Source organism: Limanda limanda, chromosome 9 (genome assembly GCF_963576545.1).
Source record: "Limanda limanda chromosome 9, fLimLim1.1, whole genome shotgun sequence".
Lineage (NCBI taxonomy): Eukaryota > Metazoa > Chordata > Actinopteri > Pleuronectiformes > Pleuronectidae > Limanda > Limanda limanda.
Genome location: NC_083644.1, coordinates 11,085,951 through 11,102,858, shown reverse-complemented (window position 1 = coordinate 11,102,858; position 16,908 = coordinate 11,085,951). Strand labels below are relative to the sequence as shown.

The window sequence follows — 16,908 nt, the reverse complement described above, 5'->3', positions numbered from 1 at the left end:
AAAGTCCACAAGTCCAAAAGAGTTTTTAAGTATAAGAGTTTACTTCTATGTACAAACAACCACATTCCATTTGTTTTGAGCTCATTCACCAGTTATACTTCAATTCTTATTGGATGTTTCTGATAAACAGATCATGACTTGTCTCAGCCACCATCAGTGAATGTTCAGGTGTCTGCTATCAGTGACAATACAATATTCAAAGTAGATAACATGCGTGATCAGTGTGCACAGCTTTCTTACAGAACGATCAAATAGTATAACAAATACATTGTTTGTCATGATATTCCCCAAATCCTCAGACTTAAGTTTGAGTTACTTAACACACGAATCCTGCCACAAGGGGAACATTGTGAGTCTGAGCTGCAGAGGTGATCTGTAGGAAAGAATCACAACAGGACCGAAGCCAAGCAGACTAAAGCAAAGGCTGTTTCTGGTTTTATAAAGACAATGTTCATATCAGGCATCTGTCTTTGTCTTTTATTGCAAGCAAAGTTGAGTCTCGCTCCAATATTGATCCCTAGAAGATTATTTATTAGAATTTTCATGATTCTAGACCAACTCTGGGTCTAAGACATTATTGTCTTTGGAAATGTCCTAAAACCACTTAAAACCAAGGATGACAAAAACAATTTGAGGGAATTATACTTTCTGCCTCAATTTTGGATTTGAATACATTTTAACATTCCATATTATTCACGTACGGCAGACAAGTACAGTTCACCCAAATTACAAAAGCTACAGACATGCCCTTATGTACATTTACACTTCACTTTGCTCACTTACTACTTTTTTCAAATGGCACTTTTCATTTGTTTGAGCAGCACAAATTAATTTCCATTCACGTAAAACTAACAATTCACTGAATATGAAAACTGTAGGAAAACCAAACTCTAAGCAGTAAGCAGTGGACACACTTCTATCACTATCACACAGTGATGATCAGCCACAGTATTAAAACCAGATATAATATATTTGAAATACTGTTGCATTTTCATTTATTGACATTATAATACTGTATTTTAATGGTCTCATTTTTCTTCGTCTGGCAAACTTGTATATGTCCATGTGGTGTATGACAGACAAACAGTATGGGAGTTTTGTGTACATGTCAAGTTTGGAAATATTAGCAACTGATCATGCCCAGGTTTTTAATGTTCAGAAGTTATCTTAATAATGTGGAAGCACGTTAAATCCTATTACACATGATGTTAGAGTATTTCCATTGTAAATAAAACACAGATATATAGTAGTTACAGTTGAAAGTAAAATGAAAATTGTGCACGAGGCACCAGGCTAACATTGAGATAGTTCACTCTGAATGAAAACATTCATCAGAAGTTTGTTTTCAGTCTGATGGTCTCTGGATTCACCGGCTCCACCAATAGGCTGAAGATTCAAGGGTTTCCCCCCAAAATACTTTCAGGAAAGGAAGAACACGACCACATCGAGCATGAGCCTGAAAACTGTGAATAATTCCTCATTGGCATCATCATGTAAATATGTATAAAAGGAATAACATCGCACAAGAATCACATGAAAACAAAGACCACAGACTGCATCAATAAAATTTTTTAAACTCAAACAGCATAAAAACACTTGGCGACACTGTGCCTGAAAAGTGGGATGCTTGCAGTAAGCTTCAGTTGTTCCTTACAGGCTTGATCATGATACTTGGCCGTGAATTAAAGTGTCGTTATTAATACTGAAAGAATTTCAATGGTATGAGATAGCACAATCCTTTCAGATAATAGGCATTATCTTCAACATGATTTCTCACATTCTGCTGTAACAACAATTCAAAATCCAACCAATCACGGAGAAGGAGGCGGCGGCTTCAAGGTAGATGGCGGAGTCCCATTTAATTTTCCCACCTCTTCCGTTTCATTCGATCCCACGGTGCTAGCGATTGAAGAACGTGTAAACCTGCGCACGGTGTCTCTGAGAGATGGGTACAAGGTCATGATGGAGCCCCGGGACCAGTCAAGGCGAGGGTAGATTCTCTTGAGAACCGCCCTGCGAAACAGGATGTAAACCCAGGGATCCAGGATCTGGTTTCCGGTGGCGAAGCGCAGCCACAGCAGTAGGTACTTGACCTGGAGTGGGCCTCCAGACAGCACAGTTTTTGCAATAAAGATCTGAAAGATTGATAGGGGGGTATAAGATAAGAGAGCAGGAAAGGGGAGGTGGAGAGGAGAAATGGAAGGAGAGAGGAATGCAAACAGTTGCAGGAAAGAATGGAAGCAAATAAAAAAATTAGTTGAAAAGATGTGAAATGAGGAACAACACGAAAAAGATGAAATTGGTTAATGTTTTAAATGCATACAGACACCGGTTAAGTCTACGTCTTATTAGCATTAGCCCAAGAATCTCACATGGGCCTAAAACATGCTAACAAGCTCTTTTAGGAAAGACTAACTCCAACTTTCCACTCCAGATGGCGCTCGGACACTTCAATGCTTTACATCCAAGCAGTGCAAGGAAAAAAATACCACTAAATAGTGTTAAAACCTTGTTGCATGCAAGTGTTGAGATGCTAGGTCTCAGTTTTAGTTAAACAAGCTTTTCTCAGAGGCAGATGTGCTCCAGGGCTGCACAGTTCTACACAGTTTGTGTTTTGGATAATTTCCAAGACGGACAAAAAACAACAAAATCCTTGGTTTTGCTTTTTGGCATCAAGGCTCCTTCAAGTGTTGAGCATCAACTTGGCCGGACTGAAGTAAACGGACTGTGGCTGGATGGCATTCATCACGGGGCAGCTCTGCTCTGAAGAAATGTTTGAGTAACTACATTAAACTACAGGCTGCAGATTGTTAAGCTATATGGGTCGGTGTTGAAATGAAAGCGGGGACACTGACTACGTTTATGCTACATGGACAACAATATCCGATATAAATGTGATTAAGCCAATAGCCTAAGTAACAGTTTGCCATGTAAACAGAACTTTCTGATTACCTCAACCCAAATAAGGTCTTATTCCGAATAAGTGCAGTGTTCCGATTTTTGTCTCTTATGCGCATAATAACGTCCTATTGGAGTTCTTACGAGAGCTTGACCGAGCATGTGCTAGGGCAGAATACCATATGTAATGGTATACTGGACATAATAATTGGGCAATCCTCTGCAACATGAATGGAATATTCTATCAGCATTTCATGTCAACACCGTAACTAAAATAATCAATCATCAATAGTTGCAATATTGCTGTCCATGTAAATGTAGTCAAGTAGACAGAAAATTCACATCAGATACTCTTTCAGTGAAATGAAAGCAGGGATGGCAATAAATTTAGTTAGCAGCAGCAAAACCGAGATGAAGCACAGGTAGGACTTCCCCTGAATGAGCTCATGGGTAATGAATTAGAAGCTGAATTGGTAAATCGTGATCAGTAAGTTTCATGGGCAGATGTTTGGAACATGCTGAGCCAACCACAGCCCTGTGTTAGGCTGATGGGAGTGATGATGGGAGTGATCAGCTGCTAACTTGGAGCTGTGTTATTGTTAAAACCTTTTTCTGCGTTTTTTTTATTTACTTTTTACTCGCCTCAGCCGGGACAGTTGAAACATGATGTAAATCCAGGGGTCAAATATCTGATTGCAGGTGGCCATTCGTATGTAGAACAAAACAATTTCATCTCTTACAGGGGCAGCAGTCACCGCGCTCATCAGAATAAATATCTGTGCAGGGTGTCACATAACTGAGGTTAGACAGGAAAAATACGTTCCATCAGACACCATTGATTGTGAATTGCAAAAAATGTGTGTAGAATTTGAGCTGCTGCATTTGATGACTCATAAAGGTAGAATAATAGATAACCCTGCACAAAGAAGACGAGTTCAAAATTTTGTAAAATTACAAAGTAGAAAGCTGAGAATGACTTTGGACTGGTTGAGCGCACGTACGTCAAGATGGTAGCGTTTATATCTGGGATATTTTGGCTTCTCTTATGGTTAATGGGAGGAAGCAGAGACGTGTTGTCCTTCTTGATATGACGTCGGTGGGCTAACCTTGTGTTTGCTGCCCTTTTTTACCTATTTTAGTCATGTTTGCCTCTGTGTCGGTTGACAACAGACCCAAAGGCTTCAGGAATGAAAGCTCCAACTTCCAGTAGTCTAGAAGTTTTCCTTTAAAGGTGCTGTTTCACCCATGCACCTTAAGTAGAGTCAGGTGTCATCACAAGAAGTGTGATTCGGACTTAGATCAGTTCCCATAGTCAAGAAGCTGAATTGCTAAGAAGAAACGAAGCATAAAGAGGGGAAGTGGAGAAAAGCAGCTTGAGACCTTGTGATGCTTCATTACAGTTCAAACATTTGAGGGGCGGAGCATATAACACCAAGGTTAGGGTTGGATGCCTCTGAGATAAACATGACTGAAAGTATTTTTATCATATTTTTTTTTTATAGTTTTTATGAAATAAAAGATTCAAACATTTACGCTTTTATGAAATTTGATGCTACTCTTACTCTCACTGTATATTGTTTGATTAGGAATTGAGTTTTCAATCTATCTTTATCACTTTGCATTAAACGGATGTAAACATATTACATACACATACATACAGGGGTCTGATTTTATTTAAAATATGTATTATTTAAAAAAAAGTTGCAATCCATTATAATATGATGTAAACCTTGGATTTTTCTTACAGGATTATATAATAACTTAATGGTGTTGAATGTTTAAATATATTTTGATTACAATCATAAATCCTATTGCTGAAAATATGTATTTGTATCTGTATTTTCTTTTAAATGTCTGTAAAAAATCGAAATGTCAGCAGTTTTGTGTTTGGACAATTTTGCACAACTTCTTGACACATGTATATATTTACCCATGTTTCAAAGTGTAGGTTTTATAACATTTTGGCAAACTCACCAGGAGTGGGCACCAGCAGCTAGAACCGATCACCATGATCAGGATGAGCTGAACCATCATCTCCACTTCGTGATCTCGGCGCCGCTGGCACCTGTCCTGTCCGCAGCACACCTTGATCAGAGTCACCACGCTTATCGTGTTCAGCAAAAATGACACAGCTATGCACATCAACCCAGTCAATGAGAAGATCAGGGAGAAGATCAGGTCATTTCCCTTTGAGCTGATGTTTAAAAAACACCAGGAGCCCGGCATCTGCAAGTGGTAGGCCCCGACGCCTGTAAGGGGCAGCAACGCAATGCAGCCAGCGAAAAACCAAACCAGCAACAAAATGGAGATTGTCCGGCTCTTGGTCGCGCTGGAGGCGCGTGCAAACGGCCGATTGATGCCAATGAAACGCTCCACTGCCATGGTGGCGCCAAGCAGCAGCGGGCACAGTCCATAGAACACCATGGACATACCCATGAAGTTGCAGAAATGGCAGTTTGGGTCTAAATTGCGCCAATTAAAGTGAGTAACATGGAATGAGACCACAATGCAGCCTGTGACCAGGAGACCCATTAAGTCAGTGAACACCAATCCACCGAGGAAGATCAGAAAGAAGGAGCGAGAGCGGCTCTGCGTCCGCTGGAAGGACTTGACGAGAACTACAAAGGCGATGAGATTAGAGGTGAGGCCCAGCATCATGAAGATAGATGAGTAGTAGGCTGAGGCGATGGGCATGGTGTAGTTGAATGGAGGACTGTTCTTGGTGAAGCAGAGTGGGGTGTTGTTCGCGAGCTGCAGGATTGAGGCGTTCATGGTGGCCAGCGGGTGCAGGGTCGTTGGCTTCAGATAATTCAAAGATGTAACCACAGTTCCAGTCAGTGGGATTTCATTCTTCTCTTCAACCTCAAAGTAAAAAGAAAAGTAAAGTAAGTACAAAGTGTCATCAAAAAGACAAGGTAAGGCATGCGATACAAATGAGCAGCACAAAAACTGGCCGGCTAAGTGTTGGGCTGGTTAAATATACTTACAAATACTTGTGTTCAAATGAAGCTGTGTGTTTTCTTTGCTCCTCTGGATATGATGCTTAATTGCGTTTATCCAATTCTTGATTCTAAAACGAGCAAATCTACAGATATAATTAGAGTTATGTGAGGCTGGGCTGAAGCCTAACCCAGCATGCTCTTGGAAAGATGAATGGAAAGAGCGTTTTTATTGGACCAGCCATATTCACTTAAGTATTTGGTGAGACTGAAAACGTCTGTGCAATAAAGTCTAACCCTGTTAAAAACAAGAGTTGGTCAGATGATCAAACAAGGTTTAGATTAGCCAACAGTCTGGCCAGAGTGTGCAAACCACTCTATTTGGAGCTAAAGCTTAAAGTCAGAGCACACAAGATTTTAATTTGATTTAATAATTTGATTTAATGAACTGATAATTCCTCGTCACAGAGAATAGAAGTGTGCATGCAAAACTACAGGGGTCAAATTGAAGCAGGAAATTGGCCTGTAAACTGTGATGGATGGTTTGTGCCATTAATTTGCCTTTTTCCTTCATCTTCTCCTTTTGGTCTGGTGCTTAAAAAATGTCAGATCGTCTGACTGCTCATGTCGTTTCCCTAATCCTACATCTAATTCACCGATGCAATGTTTACTAATGTACTTTGTGAGTGCACTTATTGAACTAATAGAACTAAGACCCAAGTTCTAACAAACCAATGTAGCCTTTAAAAAACAATCCTTTAATCCAAAGCATCTTGGCGTAGAGTAACTACATTTTGAGGCTGGACATGTGAGCTTCTATAAAGTCAATTTAACAGCTCAGATAGAGTAAAACTCATACAAAAGCAGTAGAGCAATGGAGAGAGTGACATATTGAAACCAAAAGTAAACAGAGTTTGAGAGCTGGCATATCCTGGCAGGAAATGCAGTTACTGTATGAGAGCTGTACTGATGGAGCCACTAGCCGGAAACAATGTGAGGGGATGTTGGGCCTGTCCCCAGTGGCCTGTCCCCGCATGTCCTTTCACATTGTATGAGAGTGGCTTCAGGCAAAGTGGAACTATCGGGTTACAACAGATCAATAGTGAGGTGAAGGAAAAACAAGTTGCGAAATAAATAATCATGAAGATTTTAGTTGAAAATATTAGTTTCATGGAATAGCATATATATATAAATCCTAAGTCTTTTATCCTGAAATAAGGTAAACGAACAGGAAAAATATAACATGCACAACGTGGGAGACTGGGAGAGGATTCACTGAAACTGAAACTTAAAATCTAAAACGGCAGTCTGTGCAAGTGTAATAGTAATGCTATGTTGACTATCTAAAAAGTACTCCCTTGTATCATTGATAGTTTTAAAATGTGGCTTAACTTCCTGCGTGTGATTTTATCAGAGTGCTCAGGATGTGAAGTCTACTCATCCAGGAAAGAGAACAGGTCGATAACGAAGGTGTAGTGTGATGTCCTTTGAGTGATCTTGGTTATCAAGATGAGACGATTGTAATGCAGCAAAGGGAGATTTCCTGTTATAACACATAACAGGAAATAAATATGAATTAGACTGAAAGTGAAAGTCGCAACTTATGTTGACACAATACCAAGAAATCCTGTCATAAAAAGGATTTCTGTATATAAAATTATTTGTAACTTGTCCAGGTATTTTCCATATTGTTTGGCCAGAGAGTGTGGGAAACACCCTGGACTACAATGACTAGTGAGGACAACACATTGAGTTACCTGATCTAAAAAGCAGCAGGAAACACTTTATTGCACAAACAGCACAGACTTGATTACATTGTCCTTCCTGAATCTCCAATTGTAATCTTTCCGAGAATAAGTGAATTACTGTGAACAAGACTTATAACGAGAAGATAAATGTATCGATGTTTTTGGCCCAATGAACAGTGATGTGCAAAGCTGAGCTGTGCACTGCTGCCACATGCCTGATGTAGGGTCACTGGTACTTTGCCATCATACAAAAACAGTTCAGGAGCACGGCAGGAAAACAACCGAACAACTGTCCCTTTTTGTTTTGGTCTGCCTCGACTTTCAATTAAAATCTTAAAAGTCAGAAATAGCACATTTTCCAACATTTAATGATCCTTAAAACATAAACACTTAAATTCCACAGTCATTGATCTCCATTACTTCAGTCCCTCTTCAAACAGGACAAGCATTATCACTTCATTCATGTCTAATCATGGGCGATGTCATAACTCCGGCTTTGTTTTAAGGTAAATTAAAAACAGATCATAAAATCTACCTTCTACTTTGTCCCCCAGCACAAACACAATAAGGTGTTACGTGTATATTACATCGGAAATTGGATTTGGCAGTTTACAAATGCAGAATTCATATGATAAAACCACAAAAGCCCAGACAGCTGGTTATTATATAGCCGAGTAAAATTAAGAGAATGAAGTCATAATGTTTGAAGTATAATGTCGTTGTTTTTTGCTGTAATGTTAAAAAGAGGATATCAGAGGATCAGCCTGTTGCTTGTTTTCAAATGAGGAATGTGGAGCTGCACTTTATTGGGTTTACAGATGAATAAACCCTTTAGTCACATCAGCACCACAGGACTTTGAGTTTGGTCTCTATGTTGTAGAAACAACCACAGAGGAAATCATCTGTTTGAAGTTATCATCGGTTACATCTGTATGATATTCAAAGGTTTTTTGTAGTTTCCTTCTGCAACTGATTATTAAGATGTTGGATCCAAAAAGAGTGGAGGTTCTCATTGCTGCTAATGTGCTATTGAATTATATATTTTTTACTCATTAAATTATCTTGTTTTCCTTCAGGATGTCCATAAACTGGTCGTAATTTTTTACTTTCTTGAAAGTACAAAACTTTAAAATTTATGAATTGACAGGAAAGTGTTGTATCTTCCACTAACCGGTAATTGCGTCATAACAACATCATTCCATCATTAGCTCTTGTGCCCCTTAGAACCTTCTGAAAGTGCCATTAGACAAAGTGCATGTTAGCTTCTGCAGCCATCTTCAAAACTGCCTCATTAAAACGGTCAGTAGTTCAAACTAATGGGAAAAACGTCAATATAATTAGGAGGAGAGTGTACTGAATGGCTCGGAGAAGTTCCTGAGTGGAGGGTTGGTTACAGGGGTTTAATTATTTATTTATTTTATTTTTATTGGCTGAGAGACATTAAAACTTTTTTTTTCAAATGCGAAACAGATCGGTATCTTCAAGGCAACATCCTTGCATGTGGTTTGCGTCGTGGAACATTTATACTCTACATGTGGTTTTTAATTAAAACAGTTTGAAGAATTTTCAATGGTCATAGTTCTTGATTACTGTTAGGCTCTGATTTTCTAAATGGGGTTTTTCATATTTGTGCTTTTTAAGCCTATAAGTCGATGTGTAAACATCACAGTCTCTTTATCATTGTCTAGTTTTTAATCCAGTATTTCAAAGAAAGCTCCATTATCAGCCTGACTGGTGTAAAAGTATTGATATCAGTTATCTCAACAATGATTAAATCAGGTCTCGAAACGTAAATGCTGCTGATCTGTTGCCTTTTCCCTTTTAAAGTCAATAGGTTTAACTTGCAGGGGATTTTTTCGATGGGTTTACTTGGTGTGATGGTGACTTTCACTTCCTGATGAGTGTGAAATGTGAGGGTTAAGAACGGTGGCCCTGAGAGATAAACCCTGTAGCTTCAGAAAACACAAAAACCATCAGAAAACATCAATTTAAAAAATGCACACGACATTACCGAATACAGAAATGCACTGCAAGTGGCACAAATGATGGAGGATGGATGTGTTTGGAACATGCTTGTTGATCAATTTGTGACATTATTGTATTGTCTGCGATGGAAGCCTCTTCTAAAACTCTCCAGGATCATTTCCAAAGAGACAAAAATGTTTTGGTTTCTGGCAAATGAATGTGTAATTTGATGCTGTAATCTGATGCTTTCTGGATTGTATTTGAACTGTATTTGAACTATTTCTATGTGCACAGAGGACCTTAGAGACAGTATTTTGTTCCTCTGTATGTTTTACAGATGTAGGTGGAGTTGCATAAATAAACACGGATCTTGAAATGCTCTGTTGGTTTAAGTAGATAGGAACTTACCACCACAGGTGCTCTTTCAGGGACCAGTTCGACTCTCAGTTGGACAGCTCTCTGCGCTCCATCTCCTTTGGACTCGTAAGATCAATGATATCACACACAGCGATCACAGTAAGAGGAAGGGGAACATGTCACACACGCCGAGTCTCATCTGATGGAGTTAAAGTCTTACACAACGTCCCACAGGAGGCTATCAGCAGGAACCCCTGGTCATCTCCACTCCCTTCCCCCAGCTGTGTGCCTTCCTACAGCTGCTCAGATACTCATCTCTCCCCTTCCCCTGGTGCATGCCTCCAGCTCCACTTCACCACTCCCCGGAAGACAAAGGGGACGGACTGGGGGACGAACGACACCACGCTGTGTTTCAGGCAGGAGAATGAGCAGCAGAGGAATGTCACAATGCAACACACTGGAGATGCTTAGTGGTGTACAGTGGGGAAGAGGGCGGGGGCATTGATCTCATGTTTGTTTTGTAAACACTTATTAATCTTGTACGTGTGTAAATGATTGTGTTTACGTGGTGGGTGGAACAGAACACTTGTTGATATCCCTTGGGCTGCAGAAAGTGGTCAGTGCAAGATACTTCAATACACTTCACGTACTGAGCCTTTTTTGGACAATACAGTTTGTTTTTACATTATATTATATAACTGTAGGGAGTCTGAGGGCTAATAACTATGATTTATTTTGTAAAAAACGTCTGCATCTTTCTTAAGTTCTCTGCTGATGTGAGACTTATCAAATGGGGACATCAGCCTCATTAAAAGGACATTGACATTAGAACAAAACTATTATGAAACAAGAGCTAAACGGCTCAACATGCCACCGGCAGATGTTTACGATGTTTTGTTGCCCATTTGAGATAAAGTACGATTTTGGACAGCTTACACAGGAGAGTAACTTCAAAGACACGTGTGATGCAGATGTGGATGAAAGCCTCTGAATGTTTTCTCTCTCCGTCTCTCACACATGTTTGTAATTCTATCTTAGTGATAAATAGTGATAAGTGACATAATACATTCCCTAGTCCCTTACCCTAACCTTGTTTGTCCTTCTATTGTTACGACCCGGCACAGGTGAAAACCCAGTCACAGCATGAAGAATGAGTCTCCCCTCTTCTCAGCTCCTAAGAACCACCAGCAACAAATTATTAAAACAAGTTTTATTAAAACTTGTTTTTTGCTTTGGGTTGGGCCAACAGTAAAACAATGTCCAAAAACAACCTAAGCGGCGAACAACCTAACTTACCTTCTCAAATTGAAGAAACAAAATGACAAGTTTTAATCTAACTTCTACTCCAAAAACAGGAGAAAACGAGGGGTTAAACAAAAATGTGGTCTATCAAACCGGGCTGGTACAACAAGCAACAGATCTTAACACATTTCACAAGTTACCATCCGGACTGGCCGTGGCAAGAGAAGCGACCAAAGAATCTGGAAACAAACCTTCACACTCACAGTAAATCATCCACTCAGTCAGTCATTGAGCTAAACACACCTGCAACACAACACATCACACACAAGCACCACAGCAGAGAGAGAGAGAGAGAGAGAGAGAGAGAGAGAGAGAGAGATCCACAACACAGGCACAGTATTAAAACACATACACAGATGCATAGGATATTTTATAAGATCTCAGGGTCGTAACAGCATCAAAACTAAATGTCTAACCCTAACCCTCAGTCTTAACCCTCAACAGCCCATTGAAAAAGTGAGGACCGGACAAAATGTCCTCTCTTTCCGAAAATGTCCTCACTTTGTAAGGTTCAATGCGTACAATGGTCCTCACAAAGATATAAGTACAGGAACAAACACACACATGTTTGCCCATCTATTTTAATGAGGCAACTCATTGTCATAATGCATGCCCTAGCCCCTTACACTAACACTAATCTAAACCTAATTCTAAGCCTAACCCTGAATGCAAGTCTGAATCGACAAACAACCCATTAAAAGTGGGTCAGAAAGTGAGGTCCGGCCCAAATGTTCTCACAAACATACCTGAACGAGTACAAACACACATAGTTTGCCCAGCAGCACTGCATTAACTTCCATTCATTGTGGCCAAACCAACAATTCCTCGTCTTAACCGTGAACAATTCATCTTAACCACAACCACAATTGACATCTGCCCCAAATCTTAACAAGGAACCTCAGGCATGGCATATTGTCTCATTAGGACCAGGTCTTGGTCCCCATGAGGTCCTAACAGGGTCAGTGTTTATGCTGGAAAAGGTCCAAAGGAGGAGTTCACACACACACACACACACACACACACACACACACACACACACACACACACACACACACACACACACACACACACACAAACACACACACACACACACACAAATGGACTAATACCAGTGTCAGTTTCTTCCATTGTGTTGAGAGAAGTGAATAAAGTTGCCAATTGCTGCACCAAACTGTCGTCTGATGCTCATGTGGCAGATCGGTGCATTAAGACACATTATAGATTAGCTGAGACACATTATAGAAAGTTACTTATTTAGGGCTGAGCAGCACAAATTGATCTCCATCAGCCAACTCTCACTCTTCTCCACTGGTTCAGTTACTCTATGTTGAAAAAAATAAATGAACTCAGTGTCTAAGTTCACTGTCAACTTTGTTTATTGTGTGACCATAATCTTTGCTGCGAGTGTCTAAATATAACCATGAAAACATTTGATAATTCTGAAGTCACAAGTGGACATTGTAGCTGACTTCAAGATCAGATCATTTGACCAAATATCTTGTCAGAATATTTTTCAGTCAAAGATCAAAGGATATGTGATTTGCCAAATACGAAAATTAAATCTCCTTATTACATTAATAGAAGATGTAATTTGGTTTCCGACAAAACATATAAGCTGTTGTAAATTAGTCTTTATCACTGGATCTGTGCGTATTTTTACATCACTGCTTTGCTCCATATTTAAAATATTTATACACCCATCATCTATAATGCTTATCCTTTGATGAGGTTATGTTGCTGGTTACTTGTGTTTCTCTTTCCCGTTTCGTTTTCCATTGATCTTAAATAATGTTGTATTGTTTCATCTGCCGTCTGATTTGAGACTTCCCATTTTATCATTTGCTGTATTTGATTTTAAATAGCATTGTACTTATTTGTCCTTGTCTTTGATGCTTTGGATTCAGATTTTTTCTTTTTGTGAAGCACATTGTAACAGCTGTTTTGGTGTATGTAAATTGAATGATAGTTGTAAAACAATGCTTAGTTCCTGTTGCCAGTAGGTGGTGCCATCAATAGTATTACATACAGACTAATAGATCTGTTCAAGTAGGTGCTCTGATGTAGCATTAGCAATTTTGTTTCAATTGGACAATGTTAAAACAATTTAATTATTATTATTGGGGCTTTTTCATTGTAGAATTGAAATGTAATGAGTAAAAAGTTGTATAAGACAATAAAGTTGTAAAAAAGGTTTTAAAAAATCGTATTATTACGAAAGTAAAATTGCTATTTAATTTAGAAAAGTTATATTACTAGGATTGTTGAAGTTGTAATTTAATTAAAAAACGTTTTAAGATTAGGAGAATAAAGTTGTGGATGTGTTGCATAATATTAGATAAGGTTTAGCTTCTCTTTGTTGTTACTTGAACTTCCTCTTCACTTATTCACCTTTAAACTACCATTTTTATTTTATTTATTATTGGACTTTTCAGACTGAACAAGAGGATTTAACTGCACATGAGGTGATTTATCTTCTTGTCTGAAATAATGGAGGCTGTCACTGTCTCGAAACTCCAGTTCAACCTGTTTCCTGTAACGTTGCATTGATTTTCTGTTTGTGCAAAGAGATAAACGACTACAAGGGTGAAATTGTTCTGCAGCTCGGCCATTTAAAGAGAGAGAATCTCCTTGGTTCATCAAACCAAAAAGTTTTTTGAATTTATTTTTGAATTTAAGGATAATTAGGGCCCGAGCACCGAACAGAGTGGGAGACAGTGAGGCCCTATTGTAATTTTAAAGATTACTATTAGGGCCCAAGCACCGAACGGTGACAGTAATCCTCACAATTACAAAGATCATCCTTCGCCAAAAGACACGATGTTGTCATAACTCCGCTGTGCATTGTCCTATCACTACCAAATGATCCCTCGGTTTTTACTGTTCTGTTCATTTCTTGTAACTAGTTATAATGTTTCCTCACTTTTTTGACATATATTTGCATGTAATTATTAAAATTGTTTGTTATGAATATTTTATAAACAAAAATCCCAAACAACAACACAACTTTAAAACCCTAAAACTCAAGCAAAAACTGCAAAGCAGTAAAGTGCAACATATAATAACGAACCTCAGCACAGCGGGTGGTTTTACTTCACTAAGTTGCGGCTGAGCTCCGGGGCAGTGTGGATGTTTTCCTCCGACAAAAGCAGAACCGATATTCCCTCATCTAATCCTCATGCAGCAGATGAAAGGGGTAGGAGATAAGGAGTGGCACGCTGAATGTCCAAATAACCACAATTTAATGCATACAAACAATCCTTTGGGCTTCACACACTGGGTATATGAGTAGATATTTTTGGGAGAAGACCAATGACAAGCTGAGTGAAGCCTAGATTAGAGGTGTAATGTTGAAGAAACCAGTTTTGCTCCATCATGTGTTTACTACAGCTGAGCCTGTTGAAACATGTTTGTTTGGAACGAGGCCTGCGTTAATGCTCTGGAGCTACTTCACAATGGTTCCTTGTCATTAGTGAGTCTTCCTCTAACACAATATACTGTCACTTTTTATTGTGTGTGTGCTGGACATTGTTTTCAAAGCATTTTATATGCAGTCTATAATGCAGGGGGAAGTTTGTGTTCATCCTACCCGGTTTATCTGCAGTCAGGATTTTTATAGTGAATGTTTTTCACAAGATGAAACTAAACTTACTTACTTACTGTTCATTTGTGTGGCTTATATATGAGTTGGATTGCCGGACTCTTTTCATACATTGCATGTCGGCCATTTAATTCAGCTCGATACAAAGCATTGCAACAACAAAAGGAATGTTGTACTTCTACTTTGAAGACCACTCGCTAAAGAGGAAGTGCTTCTATGAAGGTTGTTGCCATGAAGAAAATTAGCGAGCATTTGAAGCACATTTCCGTGAATTGCACTTACAATATTTCCATTGTGTTCTATGTGCAGGGAATTTCTGTATTTAGTTGTGAAAGGGACCAACCACTGCCATGTCTTCTAGCAGCTAATAATACCAGTATGTTCTCATTATTGTTCATCCTTTGTTTACTACAACAAAAAATACTCAATGAGGTTTAGAGACCAGAGTGCCTTTTGAAAAATAAAGTAAAAAAGGAACAAACAAGAAGCAGGAGAAGAAGGTCAGCGCCGGCCACATCTCTCTTTGATGTGGCCTCACTGTTCCCTGCTGCCGCATAACCGAAGCCTCCAGCTGCTGAGAAGGAACAAACAGGTGCTGCTCAGCTGAGCTCCAAACTGGTCTTTTTGGTATCTAATCGCATTAACGGTCAGGTGCTAATGTCCTCAGGTTGAAACTTTAGTTCCTCATCACTGGTAGTTGGGGAGCGAGACGCGGTTTCTGGAGTACACAATGATGGAGGTTTAAATGGAGCACGGAGCAGTGCACTCGACAGTTTGAGGTGCAGACACACGGAAACCATCAAGGCTGCAGAAGTCTTACAAACATGTAGATGAATGAAAACAACATGTGACCAGAGCAGCTGTCTGGTGACATGACAGCGTTGCACGAATAAACTGGGATTACTCGACCATTTATTCAGCTGTGGATGTGTTTTCGTCACATTCGTCTATTTTTACACATATTTTGCAAAAACAAAAGCTGCAAGTTCTACCAAACATCCAGGCTTCAGCTCTTCAGACAAAACAGTGTCCAGATATAGAATGAGAAGGTGAAGGTTGCAAAGAAAGATGGACAAGACAGACTAAACTGAACGATGGTCTGACGCTCTGCTGGATCGTTAAATTTCCTCTCGACCTGCTCTTGTATATTTTACTTAAAGATGTTTTAAAAAATAAATCTGTTGGATATAAACAATAACCAACAGACCGCAAGGAACCACAGACTTTCAACAGGTTCCAGACCAACTTATAACTCATTGACTGACAGAGGATTTGTTCTCTGAAACCTTTCGCCAGCAAAATCCTTTCACAGACGAGACGTAAAACTTTCCACTCTCGATTCCAGACTTAACTTCAGTCATTAGTCTGGGAAGAGAAATGAGATGTTTTTTATAGACTTACCGAGTCTCATTGCTCGTCTGTGGAGAGATATGAGAAGGAGGAAACATGGGAGCAATATCTGGTGAGAGAAAATGAAAACTTCATCTATTAAACTAATTAATTAACTATTATCTATTAACTCAATAAATGTCTCCTCTGTCTGACCTTTTTGGATACCTACTATGTATAATCTTAACATGATCTCAGTTCTTTCGCATTCAGCACAGTTCCCTTTTTAAACACACTTACTGTTATGAATACATTTATTATTCTCAGTGCAAACAAATGAGAGACTTTTACCTTTCAATGAAATGCATCTGCACATAGGTAAACATTTATTTAAACAGCTATAGGCTCGAAGAGACCTGAATAAATAACTACTGTTTTCTTCTTCTTCTTCTGGGTTTTCACCATGAGAAGAATCAATAAATCAGTTATTAGAATAATAAAATAAGGGAAGGTTTATAAACCACAGGGACAGGCTACAGTTTTAGGTCCTACAAAAAACTCTCCCGACTTCCAAGGCCCCATTCCCGGTTGTACAATTAAGAAAAACAAGGAATGATATCACAACAATAGATAACAGCAGCAATAAATATAACAAATAAAATTCACAGAAGTATATTCAGTGTTATTTGAACTGATTGAGACGACCTGACAGAAGCATTTATGCAGCGTCGAGTGCATCCACACAGAACTCATGTGAATTTTAAAAAGAAAT

At 39.1% G+C, this 16,908-nt stretch overlaps 1 protein-coding gene across 1 annotated transcript; it reads right to left on the bottom strand.

Annotated features, from left to right (window-relative positions):
- Positions 1-19: 19 nt before the first annotated feature.
- On the bottom strand, positions 20-10,278 carry tbxa2r (thromboxane A2 receptor). Its single transcript, XM_061078277.1, has 3 exons — positions 9,959-10,278; positions 4,873-5,760; positions 20-2,135 (listed from the first exon to the last, which is right to left on the bottom strand). The coding sequence occupies exons 2-3, from the start codon at positions 5,668-5,670 to the stop codon at positions 1,812-1,814; spliced, it is 1,122 nt and encodes a 373-aa protein (XP_060934260.1). The 5' UTR covers positions 5,671-5,760; positions 9,959-10,278; the 3' UTR covers positions 20-1,811.
- Positions 10,279-16,908: the final 6,630 nt, after the last annotated feature.

What these genes read in the sequence shown, in the direction of transcription:
- tbxa2r (XM_061078277.1), bottom strand. Translation starts at nt 5,670, where the DNA reads ATGAACGCCTCAATCCTGCAGCTCGCGAACAACACCCCACTCTGCTTC. An exon ending in GCTGCTGGTGCCCACTCCTG is followed by an intron (nt 2,136 to 4,872) that starts GTGAGTTTGCCA and finishes TCAATCTTTCAG; the next exon opens with ATCTTTATTGCAAAAACTGT.